The sequence below is a fragment of the Anas platyrhynchos genome, chromosome 3, assembly GCF_047663525.1.
Source record: "Anas platyrhynchos isolate ZD024472 breed Pekin duck chromosome 3, IASCAAS_PekinDuck_T2T, whole genome shotgun sequence".
Lineage (NCBI taxonomy): Eukaryota > Metazoa > Chordata > Aves > Anseriformes > Anatidae > Anas > Anas platyrhynchos.
In genome coordinates, this window is record NC_092589.1 from 42,807,385 (window position 1) to 42,820,826 (window position 13,442).

Below are 13,442 nucleotides of genomic sequence, written 5' to 3' on the forward strand. Positions count from 1 at the left end.
AAGCTTGACTTGCCAGGATATTCATTAGACCTGCCTGTGCAATTCTTCCTTCTTAGGCGTCTGAGGCATATCAGGCTGTACTTTGCCACGGTGAACTTTAAAATTAGCTTAGGGTCTATCTGTAGCTATACAGTCCAAAAAAAGAGTTGAAAAATCAACTCTATGCATTGTTCCAAATGTGGCCAAAAATGATACAGAGCATGCACGTTCAGCGTCTACTACCTAACTTGACTGGTTCAGCTAAGTGTGATGAGAAATAACAGCTCCTTCAAAATTAGTCCAGAGTCAATATTAGTATTAGCACAGTGCTCATGAGAACCAGTTCTTGTTAAGCTTTGCATGCCCGTCACACAAAAGAAAAATTGCAATGGGAGTTAGATGCCACAGGGCACCCATCTGAGCTAGCAGATGACTGTGTGTGTGTAAAAACCCAGGAAAAAGACCTTGGGGAGAAAAACAAACAAACAAAAAACAGCGTGCATATCTGACACAGGTACTTCATAAACCAGGGATGCAGCACTTCAAGGTGTGGGTCCACCAACACTCTCTATGTCCTTGCATCAAGCAAAGGGCTGGCAAGCACAGGTTTTCCAGGAATCTGGGGTGGTCTAAGTCTTTAGCTCAGACAGATTCCATATGTTACCTTGAGCAAGTTATTTATACCTCCTACATCTTGCACTCACTGTCTATAGTATAAAAGGAACACGAATACTTAGCTTACCTACCTACCCCATATTTGGGGTGGGGAGAGACAAAAACTGCAAAAACCACACACTTTGCCTTGCAATTCAGGTGGCACCACACCAGTCAGAACTGATTTCCAGGGCAGGTTATTCCAAGGATAGAGTGGCCTTGTTGACTCGCTGCCACCCCTCTGAAAAAGATGAGCAGACAGGGAGAACCTGGCCACATCCAGAAAGCCCAGCGGTGGCCACTCATCTCCCAATATCGCCACGCTGAAGGAGCAGTGCTGGGCTCCCCCGAAGGAAACTGGATGAGGTTGCAAGTCATCAGCTCCCATAAAGGAGGCAGAAATTCAAACCAGAGTCTTCTGGAATGATTTACATGGCACATAAAACAGAGAGGCAATCGTAGAAATCATTCAACAAATGATTGGGATTAGTTTTATGAATGCCGTCTTCAAAAGTGAGTGAGGAGGATGTAGCCCTTTTAACTAATTTGGCGGCATGTGCTCTTGCCTTATGGAAATCCCTTTCTGCCAACAGCTTTTGCAAGTTGAACACCCTCTGCCATCCCATGCAATTCAATGGGAAAAGATAGGTTTTGGCGACTCGAGTGTCAAGACGTACAGCTTGCCTTACAGTGACATGAATGGTTAGAGTTGGTCTGCAATTGTATCGGCTCTGTGCTTCCAGCAGCTCTGGTGTTCTTGTTAACAGATCCTTTCTTCACTCTTAAAAGTGCAGGATAACATCTGGGCCTTTTGGGAAGCAGTCTTGCAATAAAGAAGCACTTTGTGTAATTCTTCTTTCCTCGCCAAACCGCATCTGTCTGCTCCCTCTGCCCTTCTCCACTCCACCCCGAGCTCCTTGGGGCTGTGGGGACATGTGTTAGCAGCAGCCAGCTGTCTCCACCGAGCCATCAGTAGGTGGCACTGCCTGCTTTTCTCTCTCCACCCATACAAATGTCCAGTGCTGACATCCCAAATCGACCAACACCAACGACTTCAAAACACGCGCAAGTGACTTAGAGGCCTCGTCTCCTGCCAGGCACGCCTTGGAAACAGCAAGCAGTGACATGGAGAGGACAGGGAACAATGCAGTTCCATCCCTGCTGGGGTGAAGCAGTGGCAGCAGCTTTCCAAGGAGAAGGAGGTGGTGAGCAGCAGTGGGAACCTCCCAGCCACATCACCAGGATTTGGCCTGCCCAGGGCCTGCAGATCCTCTGATTCTAGTGTAGTTAAATGGCTGGCATCAGGCTGGTCTGCCATCGTGTGCAGGGGCCTCACTTTAGTCAGTATGTCCTAAGAGCAGCTCAAAGGAGCTGCTTTACAAAAGCATTAGAGGAAAAAAAATCTCAGCCCCAGACTGGAAGGTTAATTCCCATTAGGTGTTTTGCTCCCGTTAGGTATGCTGCCAGCAACTGAGACACTCTGCAGCCTCACCCCAAACTGAGAAAGCCCCAGTCAGTCACCCACCACCTGGTAGCAGCAGCCAGGCCAGCCATTCTCAGATCTCCCATGGTTAAGGTCCAGCCAGCTGCAAATAAAGGCTGGTGGCTGGGCATCCTGCACCATGGCAGCAAGGTTTGTCATCCGGCTTCCTGCACCATTGGCACCACAAAGGGGACGCGGTGCTCACCCGCAGGTGACAGGGAAGAGGTCCCTGAGCAGCTGTTTTCACCGTGGCTTCATGGCTCGATGTCCCCTTCCCCCTGCATTTTGTGAAAACAACAACGGAGTCATGCAAGAAGGACGACGAAGGACCAGACCCTTCAAGAGTCTTTCCTATGCAAATGCGATTGCACTGGAAATTAATTGTATATTGACTTTCTTCACACTTGGAAAGACTGTCTACTTCCACCTGGAATAAGCAAACTTTATACAAAGCTTCACCTCTTGAATTCTCATGCTAAAACTAAGACCGTGCCCTATCCCACTGACTATGCATATGTATATGGAAGCATCAGGGTAAAAAATTTGTTAATTATCACTTGTAAGGAGAAGAAAATCAGATTTTAAATTAAGTATTTAAAAATATGATCAGCTAGCACGTCTACTGAGTGCTACTGAGCTTGTCAACGAGTGGCGTGTTATTTTTAGTACTATTTTATTCAGTGAATTTTCTAGGGCGATAAATATTCTTCCTGTAATCAGGGCCGTTTAAAATCAATTAGTAACAAATACACTAGTCTGAACGGAATCAATTCATATAGAAACTGCTTTGACATCGGAAGCCGGCTGGTGCCTTGGCGTTGATGCCATCTCAGTATTTCACTGCTCGTGTTAACCTTAAAGGAGAGCTAAATAAGCCAAACGAAACGGCCCTGTCTGCGCAGGCAGCAAACTGCAGGATGTGTTAGCAGCTGTTTTCTCCCATTGTCTTTAGACAAAGCCAGCACTTTCCGTTGAGCTTTTGTGTTTGTTTTTAAGAAAGTGGTAGCTCCCTCTTAAATGAATCATTGTGAGCCTACGCGAGAAGTGCTGATAAATAGCTGTCAGAAATAAGCTTGCACTTTTCCAAACGTCTGCAGTTTCAAACCTTCCTTCCCTGCTCTTCGGCTTCAGCGATGCAAAGGAGGAAAGAATTCCTCCAAAGAACAGCTTCTGCCCATGAATGGCAGCACCCTTAATTCTGATACTCCGGGGCTATAATTACATTATTACAGCAAATCAAACATTGCCTTTGTGTCTTTACAATCGCGCCCATTGTTTGAAATTAACTGCAAATGGTTTGATTTTCTTGCCTTCCTCCAATACGGGCAGGGAGGAATTAAAGCGCACTAAATCATCTTTCGCACTAAATGCACGGAAAGCCGGGCTCCAGGCAGCAGCATTTGAACTTTGCGAGAAAAGAAAACCGCAGCACGGGGGGAAAGGAAGAGCTCAGGCACCGCGCTTGACACGGAGCGACTGCAAAGCAATTAGCGGGCCGCTAAATCCTCTGGTACAATAAATCAGTGACCCGCTTCCCCCTCTCCCCCAATGCCCTTCGTTAGAAAAATCAACTTAACGAACTCCCCTCCCTTCCCCGCTCCCCAGCAAATGCATTTCCACCGCAGCCTGCACCTGCACTTCCCAGCGGCTGCAGCGGGGCACGGATGCTTCGGCGGGAGGGGAGAGGGATTTAGGGGAAGGGCAGAGCACGTAGAAGCAGAGAGGAAGGCAAGCTGCCCTTAATCGGCACTGCCCGGTGCGAAACCACTCTCCCTCTCGCCGGTTTTCCCAGTTTCTTTGGATGGATTTGATTTGCCACATCTGCCGGGGCTGACACATCTGGCTCCATCCCCGGGCGGAGGGCACGGTGGATATGTCAACATGTTGTCTGGAGGCAGTGGTACGTTCTGGAAAGAGCTCTTCCCCCCCGCCTCTATCATATATCGTACAATAATCGAGTGTTTTAAAAGGATGGCTCAAGGAAAAAAAAAAAAAAAAAAAAAAGGAAAAAAAAAAAAAAAGCTGATTTTGACAAGAGACAGGCCAGAATGGGAACTGCTGAGACAGTAAAGAACAAGTCTGTTATCTTACAAACTACACTTCAGGCTGTCAGCTGCCAGAGATTTACAGGAAAAGCCCCTTTCCTCGGACAGAACCTACATGAAACTTCCCTTCCAGCACGAGAAACTCACCGACGTATTCCCTCAAATAGCCGCGGCCCCTGAGCAGGTGGCAGCAGGCGGGCAGGGAGCAGTCCCCTTCCTGCCCTGAGCCGAGCCGAGCCGAACAGGGCTGGCTTGGGGGTGGCAGCCCCCTGCCAGCTATGGGGAACATCTGGCTGGTACCTGGGGATGCAGGGAGCTGCCGGGGGAGGCTCGCAGGGGTAGGAGATGAAGGCAGTGAGCTCCTGGGCTGCAACTGCCCAGTCAAAACCCAGAAGAGAGGGGATGAGATGGTTTGGGCTTCTGAACCGATTTTCTCTCCCTCAGCCTCAGACCCCGACAGCGATTTCTAACCCCAAACAGGGCCCTGGGCCAGCTGAAAACAAGGAGGGTTTCAGCCTTGAGGCCAGCAGGTCCCATTGCCTTTCAGATTTTAACACAGCCATAATCAAGAGATTTCCCGCTGCTCGTCGGTGCCCATTTTTCCCCCTTCTACCTCTCCAGGATGACACCAGAGACCTTTTCCCGGCCCAGAAGGCTGCCCCAACCGTGCCCAGATCCCACCTGAGTGTTTTAGAGTCTCCTTCCCAGGTAACACCTTTTCAAACAGCCAACTCCCGCTCACACCGCAGCAACCTCGGGCTGCCCTACAGCGAGATATGACCAGGGGAAAGGTCGGTGATTTAGGGGGCTCCCCGCTCGCCCCGTAGCCAGGGGGGGAAGGGAGGGGGGGATGACAGAAAAAGAAAACGCCATGACAAAATCGCAACAAAAGAGAAAAAAACGTGTTTGTGATTTAAGCATAATCTATTTTTAAACGGGGTGGCATGTAAGTATGAAGCCCTAATTAAGAAGCACGCGGGATTGCTGCCCGCCGGAGCGTTTTCCCAGCACGGAGCCCGGGCGCACTTCTCCTCCCCGGTGCCTGCGGCAGCCCGGCTCCGAGCCCACCTGCGGCAGGGCCCGGCCGCCCCTTTTCGGGTCCCCGCACCTCACCTTCCGTTCTTCGGGCGAGGAGCAGCAGCTAGTTATAAATTAGTTTCTCCAGAGCGGTGATTTACCCCCGAGGAGGACGCGGAAAAAGACTCAGCGTGGCTACGGGTGCCCACCCAAATGACCCAGACTTTCAAAGCGCACACAGCTCGACCCCAATTGCTTGGCGCTGAGCAAAGAGAAAAATCCCCTTGGTTTTACAACGGTGGGGCGTACCGCCTGCCGCCAACTCAGTCCGTAAGGATGGCTGCACCCGACAAAACTCATCACAGCAACAGAGGAGCACGCCACATCCTCACTGGGAGTGCAGTTTTTTGTATATGGATTTTTTGTCTTCATGCACTGGTTAGAGCTGGCACCGCAGGAGAAAGCATATGGAAATGGAAGGAAGGAAGGAAAAGGAAGGAAGAAAGGAAGCCTAATATCTATTTTCTTGTCGTGGGTAAATCACGGCTCCCCTCTCTTTGAGCAGTATGTGAAACTCGAGAGCTTTGATCGCTGGGATCTGAAGTTCTCGTGGGGGAGCTGGTACTCCTGCTGCTGCTGAAGAAGAAACACAAAACTCCTGTCCTCGATTCAGCTCAGAAAGCGCCTACTGCAAGACCGCCTGTTCCAACGCTCACTTTCTGTCCTCCTGCAACCTTCGCGCTACGCGGAACGCAACGGGGAATTTCCATGGCAGCATTTCCATCCGAATGGACCCGCGGAGCTCCACACCGACACCCAACAGCCCAACTACGCGGCGTTTGGGGCAAGGGATGCGGTGTCAGCCAGGAGCCCAAGGTCCCGGCCGGGAGCCGTCGGGGTACCCCCTCCCGGAGGCAGCGGGCTTGCCTCCCCGGCGCCCTTTTATTCCCACGTCTGGCCAGCGCTTTTCCACCTCCCCTTCCTAAGCCCTCACCCACCGGACAGCATACTCACGGGGAAGAGAGAGAGAGAGGGAGGAAAGCCGGCAGTAGTGGGGTCGACCCTACACCCGTCGGTGGGGTGGGACCGCGCCGGTCCCTGCGCCTTACCCCGACTCGGGGGCGCCCTGTCGGGGATCGGTCGCCCCTGGGGCTGCCGGGGAAGGAGCGGGGGGCCGCGGGCGCCCTACCTGCAGGACGTTGGCGTGGCGCAGCCGCTGCAGCAGGATCATCTCCTTGACGATCTTGTAGGCGGCCAGACGGTAGCAGTCCCCCAGCGCCGAGAACTGCCGCACGCAGTGGGCGACGTCGTGCCCGCCGAAATCCACCGCCTTCAGCGCCACGGCCAGCGAGCGGTTGAGCACCGCCTTGTACACGGCCTTGGTGTAGCCGGAGCCCAGGTACTGCACGCCGCTCACGTCGCGGATGTCGCGACAGCCCAGCAGCGGCGGCTCCAGCGACAGCTCGCCCGAAGCTCGGCCCCGGGGCTGCCCCGCCGCCGCCGCCCGGCTCCGAGGCGCCCCCGGCCGCGGCTGCTCCGCCGAGGAGCGCGGCGGGGCCAGGTCCATCAGGCGCCGCTCCCGGGGCCGCAGCGCCCGGCGCCCCCCCGCCGCCGCCGCCGCCCCCCGGTGCTGCCGGTAGCGCAGCACCTCCTCGTAGCGCTCCCGGAGCTGCCGAGCCAGGGCAGCGGCGGCAGCGGCCTCCTCCTCCTCCTCCGGGGGCTCCGGGGGGGGGCTCGGCGGGGAAGGGGGCGCCCCGTCGCGGGGCGGCGGCGGCGGGGGGGGGTGCTCGGAGCCGGGGATGAAGAGCACGTTGAGCAGGGTGCCCAGCAGGAAGGCGAGGCAGCAGCCAGCAGCCACCGCGATCTTCCTGCGCCTCATCGCCACCTCGCTGCCGGCTTCTCCAGCCTCTCGGGTCTCTCTCCTTTCGCCCCTTCCCCGCGAACCGGCTCCGGGGTTATTATTATTATTATTATTATTTTTTCCGCCCCCCCCCTCCCCGGTTTTGCCGGGGCGCTCAGCCGGACCTCACCCCCTTACGGCGCTCCCGCATGACACTTGCCTCCCTGCTTTTAAGCCTCCCAAGCACTTATTATTAGCGGGACCGGAGGAGGGCGGGGGGGCGGGGGGGATCCCCGGCTCGCTCCCCCCGCTGACGCTCCCTGATTGACAGCCCGGCCCCTTCCAGCCGCCCGGCCGAGCTGCAGGGGGGCCTGGGAATCGTAGTCCCCCGGAGAAGCCCCGCCGGCCTCCGGCTAGCCCGGGAGCCGGGACTACATCTCCCAGGCTCGGCCGAGCCCCCCGGCGGGGAAGGAGCGGGGCGGGCCGCCGGGGGGAGCGGGGCGGAGCGGGGCGGAGCGGGCGGGTGCCCCCCCCCCCGACGGGAGCCGCGGCCCCAGCCCCGCTTTTCGGGCTGGTGCTGGGGTCGGGGTTGGAGTTTTGGGGGGCTGCAGGTCCTTCCCACGCGTGGCGTGGCGCCGAGCATCGCGCCCCGCCGTGGCTGCGCGGGGCCCCCCCGCACCAGGGGCTGCGCGTTTCCCATCTCTTCCCCCCCTAAAATAAAGGGGCCGCGGCTCCCTCCCGGCACACGGCCGGGGCTGCAGCTACAAATCACGGCCTCGCCGGGGGGTAGCCCCTGCCCCGCTGGAAATGTGAATTGCAGGGCTGAGCGCTAATGACACGGTTATCCATCAAGCCCACATTACGATGCTGTTAGCAACTAATTAACAAATACAATCAGCCCGAGAAACTTCCACAAAGGCAAGTCCATCAGCAAGAGAAAAGCCGTAAAAGAGTCAGGCGAGGCAAAGTTCGCCACAATGGGAGCGGGAAATCATTTCCAAGAAGGGAAAGGAGCGGGCCATTTAGGTAATACACATCGGGGGGACACACACGCAATCCAAAAAAAAAAAAAAAAAAAAAAGAAAGAAAAAAAAAAGACAAAAATCGGCCCTGAGGCTCAGACTCCGCTCCGCTGCGCGTTGTTCCGCGGCCGCTGCGCGCCGCCCCTGGCCTCGCTCCGCCCGTCGGGGCGGTGCCACCTGCAGTCCCCGGGGGGCCGCCGGCCGGGCTATCGTTATTTTTTTTTTTTTTTTTTTTTCCCGTTTCTCTAATGGTTTCTGCTCTTACCTAACGGGAGCAGCGCTTTGCCGCTCAGCCGTGCCGGGCTGGCTTCTTCGCAGCTTTCCGCAGCCCTGCGGTTAGTGGGATTTCACGGGTGCAGAGGGGGACGGGTGAATATTATTTTTTTTTGCCAAGTAAGCCGCTTCGTAACAACGTGAAGCGCGTTTGCAGAGGAGCTGGGCCACCTGCAGCCCTCCCGGTGTTGATCGGGACCCCCCCCAATACGCCCGCAGGCGGCGGGAGGCTCGGGTTGCCTCGCCGCGGCCTCGGAGATGCTGCGGACCTCCACGGTGCGGAGGTCGCCCGGCCTCTCCGGGGATGCTAGCGGGCTCCCCCGGGGCCACCGGGCACTCCCAGGGCCACCGGGCTCCTCCGAGCACCCCGAGGCCACCGGGCGACAGCATCCAGCCGGCCACCGGCGTCCTCCCCGTCGAGGTCAGCTTGGGGAGAGGGGAGGCTCGGCCGTCCTCCCGCACCCCCGGGTGGCTTGGGGTTGAGCCCCCCCGTCCTGCTCTGCCCGCGGGACGGAAGTAGAGGGTTTGTCGGCTCCTTGAGGAGGTTTTTAAGGAGACTTCCCCTGCCCTCGGCTTCTCCCGGCAGCGCGGAGGCTGCGCGCCCGCCGGCCGTGCTTGCGCGGGTTACGGCAGCAAAAGCCGACTGCAAAACAGCTGCCCCCGGCGCACATTAAAGCGGGCCACCTGTTTTCCACATCATGCCTCATCTCAAAGCCGGTTTTCTTCATTATATCGCTCCCGACAGATACCATGAAATACATCGCTCATTTAGATATGGGAGCCGACCTCTGGAGGACGACTTGCGCCGAGCGCTTTGATGTCGGGAGCCGGATTTCAAAAGACAGAAAAAAGCCGCTTCCATGGTTCTAATTACCCCGTGCCCGGGCCTGCCGCTGATTAGGGCGGCACGGCTCGGCACGGCCCGGTTACAACGCGCCGCCCGAAAAATAGCCCGGCAAGCAGCCCCCATCGGCCCGGCGGGAGCCGGCTGCTCGGAGCAGGGCGGGCAGGAGGTGTGGGAGCGGGTGCCCCCTGCTCCTGCCCCCAGGCTTTTGCAGGATGCTGCCCTAAAAGCGTTTCAGGGCTCGGCACCACTCGGGCGCACGTCTTATCTGGGCAGCGGGATTGGGAAAGCTGAGTCACTACGGAGGGGTGAGGCCGAAGGGGGTTTTTATTCAGTGTGCAACAGGCTGTGCTTGATTTGGTCCTCACAGCCCCTATTTCTATCGATATTCCTAAAGCAGAGTGATCAAACGCGGAGAAATTAAAACCATGCTACCATGCTAAATAAGATTAAGGTCGTGGCAATATATTGACTGCTCCCAGAGGAAATCACTCTGCTGCTGCAGCATCCAGAGCCCTCCCAGAGGCCAAGCTTGTGCTTCAGGATGGTCAAGAGCCCGTATAGAAACCCTGCAGGGGGTCACCTTTAGTGCCTGTGCTCTTGTCCCCCTGGGCTCCCAGCCTGGCTGGCTGATGGAGGCCATGAACTTGGCTAGGCAAAGCCCAGCCATTCTTGTTTTTAGGCCCCCAAGCTGGTATTTGCAAGTGGATCCCTCTGTTCATCTCAAGAGATCATAGAACCATACAATATCCCGAGTTGGAAGGAACCCACAAGGATCATTGAGTCCAACTCCTGGCACCACACAGGTCAAGCCAAAAATTCAGACCATGTGACTAAGTGCACAGTCCAAACACTTCTTAAACTCTGACAGATGCTGACTCCAGGCCCAAAAAATAGGAGTGCCACATTTTCAAGCATGGGTAGCTTCGGGATCTCAGTTAAAAACCACGGCTGGATACATATTTGTGGGAGCTGGGATATGTCAGAGCTTCTGCTGGGGAAGTTTGTTCTTCCTGAAGTGCTACACAGTCACACTGCTCCCCTTCAATGCTTCAGAGTTAATTTTGTTTTTTGAAAGGACTTCATAAACTTTTGAATTCCTGGTCATCTGTTCTGGCTGTTTACCTGGAAGTGAAGCTTTTTTTTGGAAAGCCCAGCCTCCGTCATGAGGCCTGAAGTCCCTCAAAAACACAAGTCCATGTCCTCATGCCTATTCAGTGAGGGCCCCTCCATGTCCAAACTCTCCGTCATTCCCTGCTCTGCCAGGGTCTTGTCAGCCTTCAGCTCAGGGTGGAAAGCCTCCTTTTCCTCAGGGATACAGGGCCAGAGGCATGCCCTTGCACATATATATTCTGTAGTCTTTAGTAAGTGTTCTTACATGGCAAAATCTTTATAACGCTCTTTACTTTAAAAAAGATCTCCCTCTCTCTCTCTTTTTAAATGTTCCTTCTTTTCCTCTCAGGAAACCCACTCCCTTGTATACTTGAAGCAAGCTGAGATGAAGCCAATTGTATTAGTTCTGGCTGGAACAAAAATGCATAATGAAACATTGAATGTGTGGTGTGAGTCCAAAATAAATGGTCACTAGCAGAGCCAGCAAAAACCTGCAAGCACAGAGTGTCTGAGAAAAGGAAAAGCTTGGATTCTACCTGCGGTTCTCTACAGTTTTTCCAAAGGGAAAAATGAGCTCTGGCTTTAGAGAGCTTGGGAAGAGATGCTGGGGCATCGTGCCTTTTTTGATTGCATTTATCAATGGTGATGATTGTTGCTTTTTTTTTTATTATTTTTTATTTTTTTTTATGTGTGTGAATACAGTATCTGTAAGTGGGTAAAGGTGTTTTATCTCTTATCCTGTATTCTCAAAGTGCAGCAGCTTGGTTTTTATGTGCCAGATGTCAGTGTGCCCTGATTCTTCACCAGGCAGTCAGGATTAAAGCTGCCCTGTATCAGAGAGGTGTTACGAGGATAACTCCATTAATGCGTGTGGAAATCTGGTACTGCAGCAATAAAAGCCCTGTAAATATTTACACAGACAGAGCAAGCTCATGGAAATTTTACATTATTAGCTTAACTTCATTACAAGAAAGTAGTTTAGAAAGTCACTCGTATATGACATGCACTTTTATTTTTAATTAAACATTGACAACATATTCGGTGCTGTTTCAAGCCACAGGATTCAGAGAGCTGCTTGCTGTTCTAAATATTTTACAATCTGTGGGGAAATATCAAGTCTCAAGCAAAAGAAAGAAGTAACATAGCTGCCTTAAGAATAAATCTTCCCAGCCAGACCTTTTACACTTCTAAGAGTTAATAAAATAGTAGGTAAAGGACAACCAGAGGATATAATTTATTTGGACATTCAAAAGCCTTTTGATAAACACCCATACAAGAAACTGTTAAGGAAACTTGGTAACCACAAAGTGAGAGGTAAAGTCCTGTCATGGTGTAAAAAAAAATGGTTATAAATGGGTATGGAATAAATGGCCAATTCTAGTAGGGAAAGAGATTAATAATGAGGTGCCCCAGAGATCAGGACTCAGAACAATATTTTTTAATGCTGCATTAATAACCTGGGGGTGAACAGTGGAGTGGCAAAAGTTGATGTCAATAGAAAAGCAGTTAGCTTAGGTCAGGAGCAACATCAGAAGAGTTTAATAAAATCACAGGACCATGTGCAGAAGTATGAAGGCAGCTTGGAAAGTACCTTCAGAACTTACAGCAGCACTACCACTCCTCGCGGTACACTGGCACCGTCCCCTGTACGGATGTACAGGGTGAGGGTAGGTAAGCTGGGGATGGGCAGGTGTTCACAAGTCTCAAAGTCTGCTTTTTCACTCCTCTCAGTGGCTGCCCAGCTCCCATAGTTTGTAACGCCAGAGGAACATCTGAGCTCCTGTATGGCAAGCCCCTCTACCAGTCTGTGAATGATGTCCCTGTGAGCTTCTCCAGCAACTGTTTAACAAAGGTCGTGTGAGTTCCCATGGCTGATTCTTCTCTGAGGACATGCCAAAGGCTCTAGGTCACCTCTCACTGGCATTTTAAGAATTACTTGTTTGGTCCGATGAGAGTGGCACGGCAGCAAGCTTCAAGTCCGCTAGGTCTACAGACATCAGCTCCTGGCTGCTGCCTGGCAGTGAGGAAAACGAAACCCAGCAGCACAGCTGGGGTGCAGCTATCTGTGTGCAAACAGCAGTCCCAACCTCTAGAGCTACACAGGGTAAATGCACAGGCAGCTGTCTGAATTTAGAGCTCCTGAGCTTTCGGGTGGGTTGTTTACTATGTGGCTTTTTCTTCCCACTGGTTTTGCTCTTGCGGTGTGGCTGCGCCGTGTTACCCCTCGTTGTTGTGAACTGCAGCATCCCAGCCTAGCAAAGGCCTGAAGTCTCACTGCAAGCTGTTTGTTTCAAGTCTGGTGCACAGACAGATGTACTTACCAGCAGTCTGGACAACATTTGATGGTATCTTTGTGTATCCTCATTGCTGCCAGTCCTCTCTTCCAACTGCTCTGTCTTCTCTGCAGTGCTGCCCAGACGCAGCGCCGGCTCTGATGGCTTTTGAAGGCAATGACATTCATGGAAACTCAGACTGCTGTTCTTCACAGGGCTTTATTATTGTTTTGTTTTTAACCAGTGGGTCATTTCCAAGGATACTATTCTGGAAAAGAAAGCAACTCATAAAGAAAGATTTTTAAAAATCCTCTTGATATGACTTGTAAAGTATTTTGAAGTACCAGCCACAAAATAAATTGTTTTTAAATCCCCTCTTTCAGCTGATGATTTACATTACATTGGAACCGCCCCACACCCCATCATCTGGACCCCACTGTAGTTGGTGGGGTGTAAATGCAGCTCACCAGGGGCTCTGCTCCCAAAGGGAACTAAAAGACATAGCACCCCAGGGGAGAAGCAGAAAGTCCATATGCCAGTGAGAAGAGCCTTGTCTATGACCCTGCAGCACCCAGAAGGCAACCCAGGGCCCCTTGCTCTCAGTTCTTGTCCCTGCCAGTGAATCCCACCCTCTTATCTTGTTCAATCCAAGTTCTACATAGCTTGAGTGCACTCTTGGGTTTCTTACTTTTACTTCTTTTACTTTTTTTTTTTTTTAATAATCTAAAATAAGCAAATAATAATAATAATAATAAAAACATACATGTAATATCCATTCAGCCTAATTAACAATAACCCCCAAGTTCAATGCAGAGGAATGGGCTCAATGTGTGAGTAGGCTTTGTTTATGGAGCTTTTTGAACTGGCACCAGCTGAGGACCTGCTCAGAAGTGAAGGAA

At 52.8% G+C, this 13,442-nt stretch overlaps 1 protein-coding gene and 1 long non-coding RNA gene across 14 annotated transcripts in view; both read right to left on the minus strand.

Moving 5' to 3' along the window:
• The window catches only part of PKDCC (protein kinase domain containing, cytoplasmic), a 34,109-nt gene extending 26,263 nt beyond the window's left edge, over window positions 1-7,846 (minus strand). The window contains exon 1 of one of the 2 annotated variants that reach the window (XM_005015296.6): window positions 6,368-7,499. In XM_005015296.6, the coding sequence (XP_005015353.5) occupies window positions 6,368-7,057 (690 nt within the window). In that variant the 5' untranslated portion in view covers window positions 7,058-7,499. Of the gene's footprint in view, window positions 1-6,367 lie in introns of both variants that reach the window. The other variant, XM_038177545.2, reaches the window with a different exon arrangement.
• Window positions 7,847-11,256: 3,410 nt separating this feature from the next.
• LOC110351925 (uncharacterized) overlaps window positions 11,257-13,442 on the minus strand; it is a 225,158-nt gene continuing 222,972 nt past the window's right edge. For all 12 annotated transcript variants that reach the window (XR_011808259.1, XR_011808260.1, XR_005264832.2 and 9 more), the window contains one exon: window positions 11,257-12,811. This is a non-coding gene — a long non-coding RNA (uncharacterized lncRNA). The remainder of the gene's footprint in view (window positions 12,812-13,442) is intronic.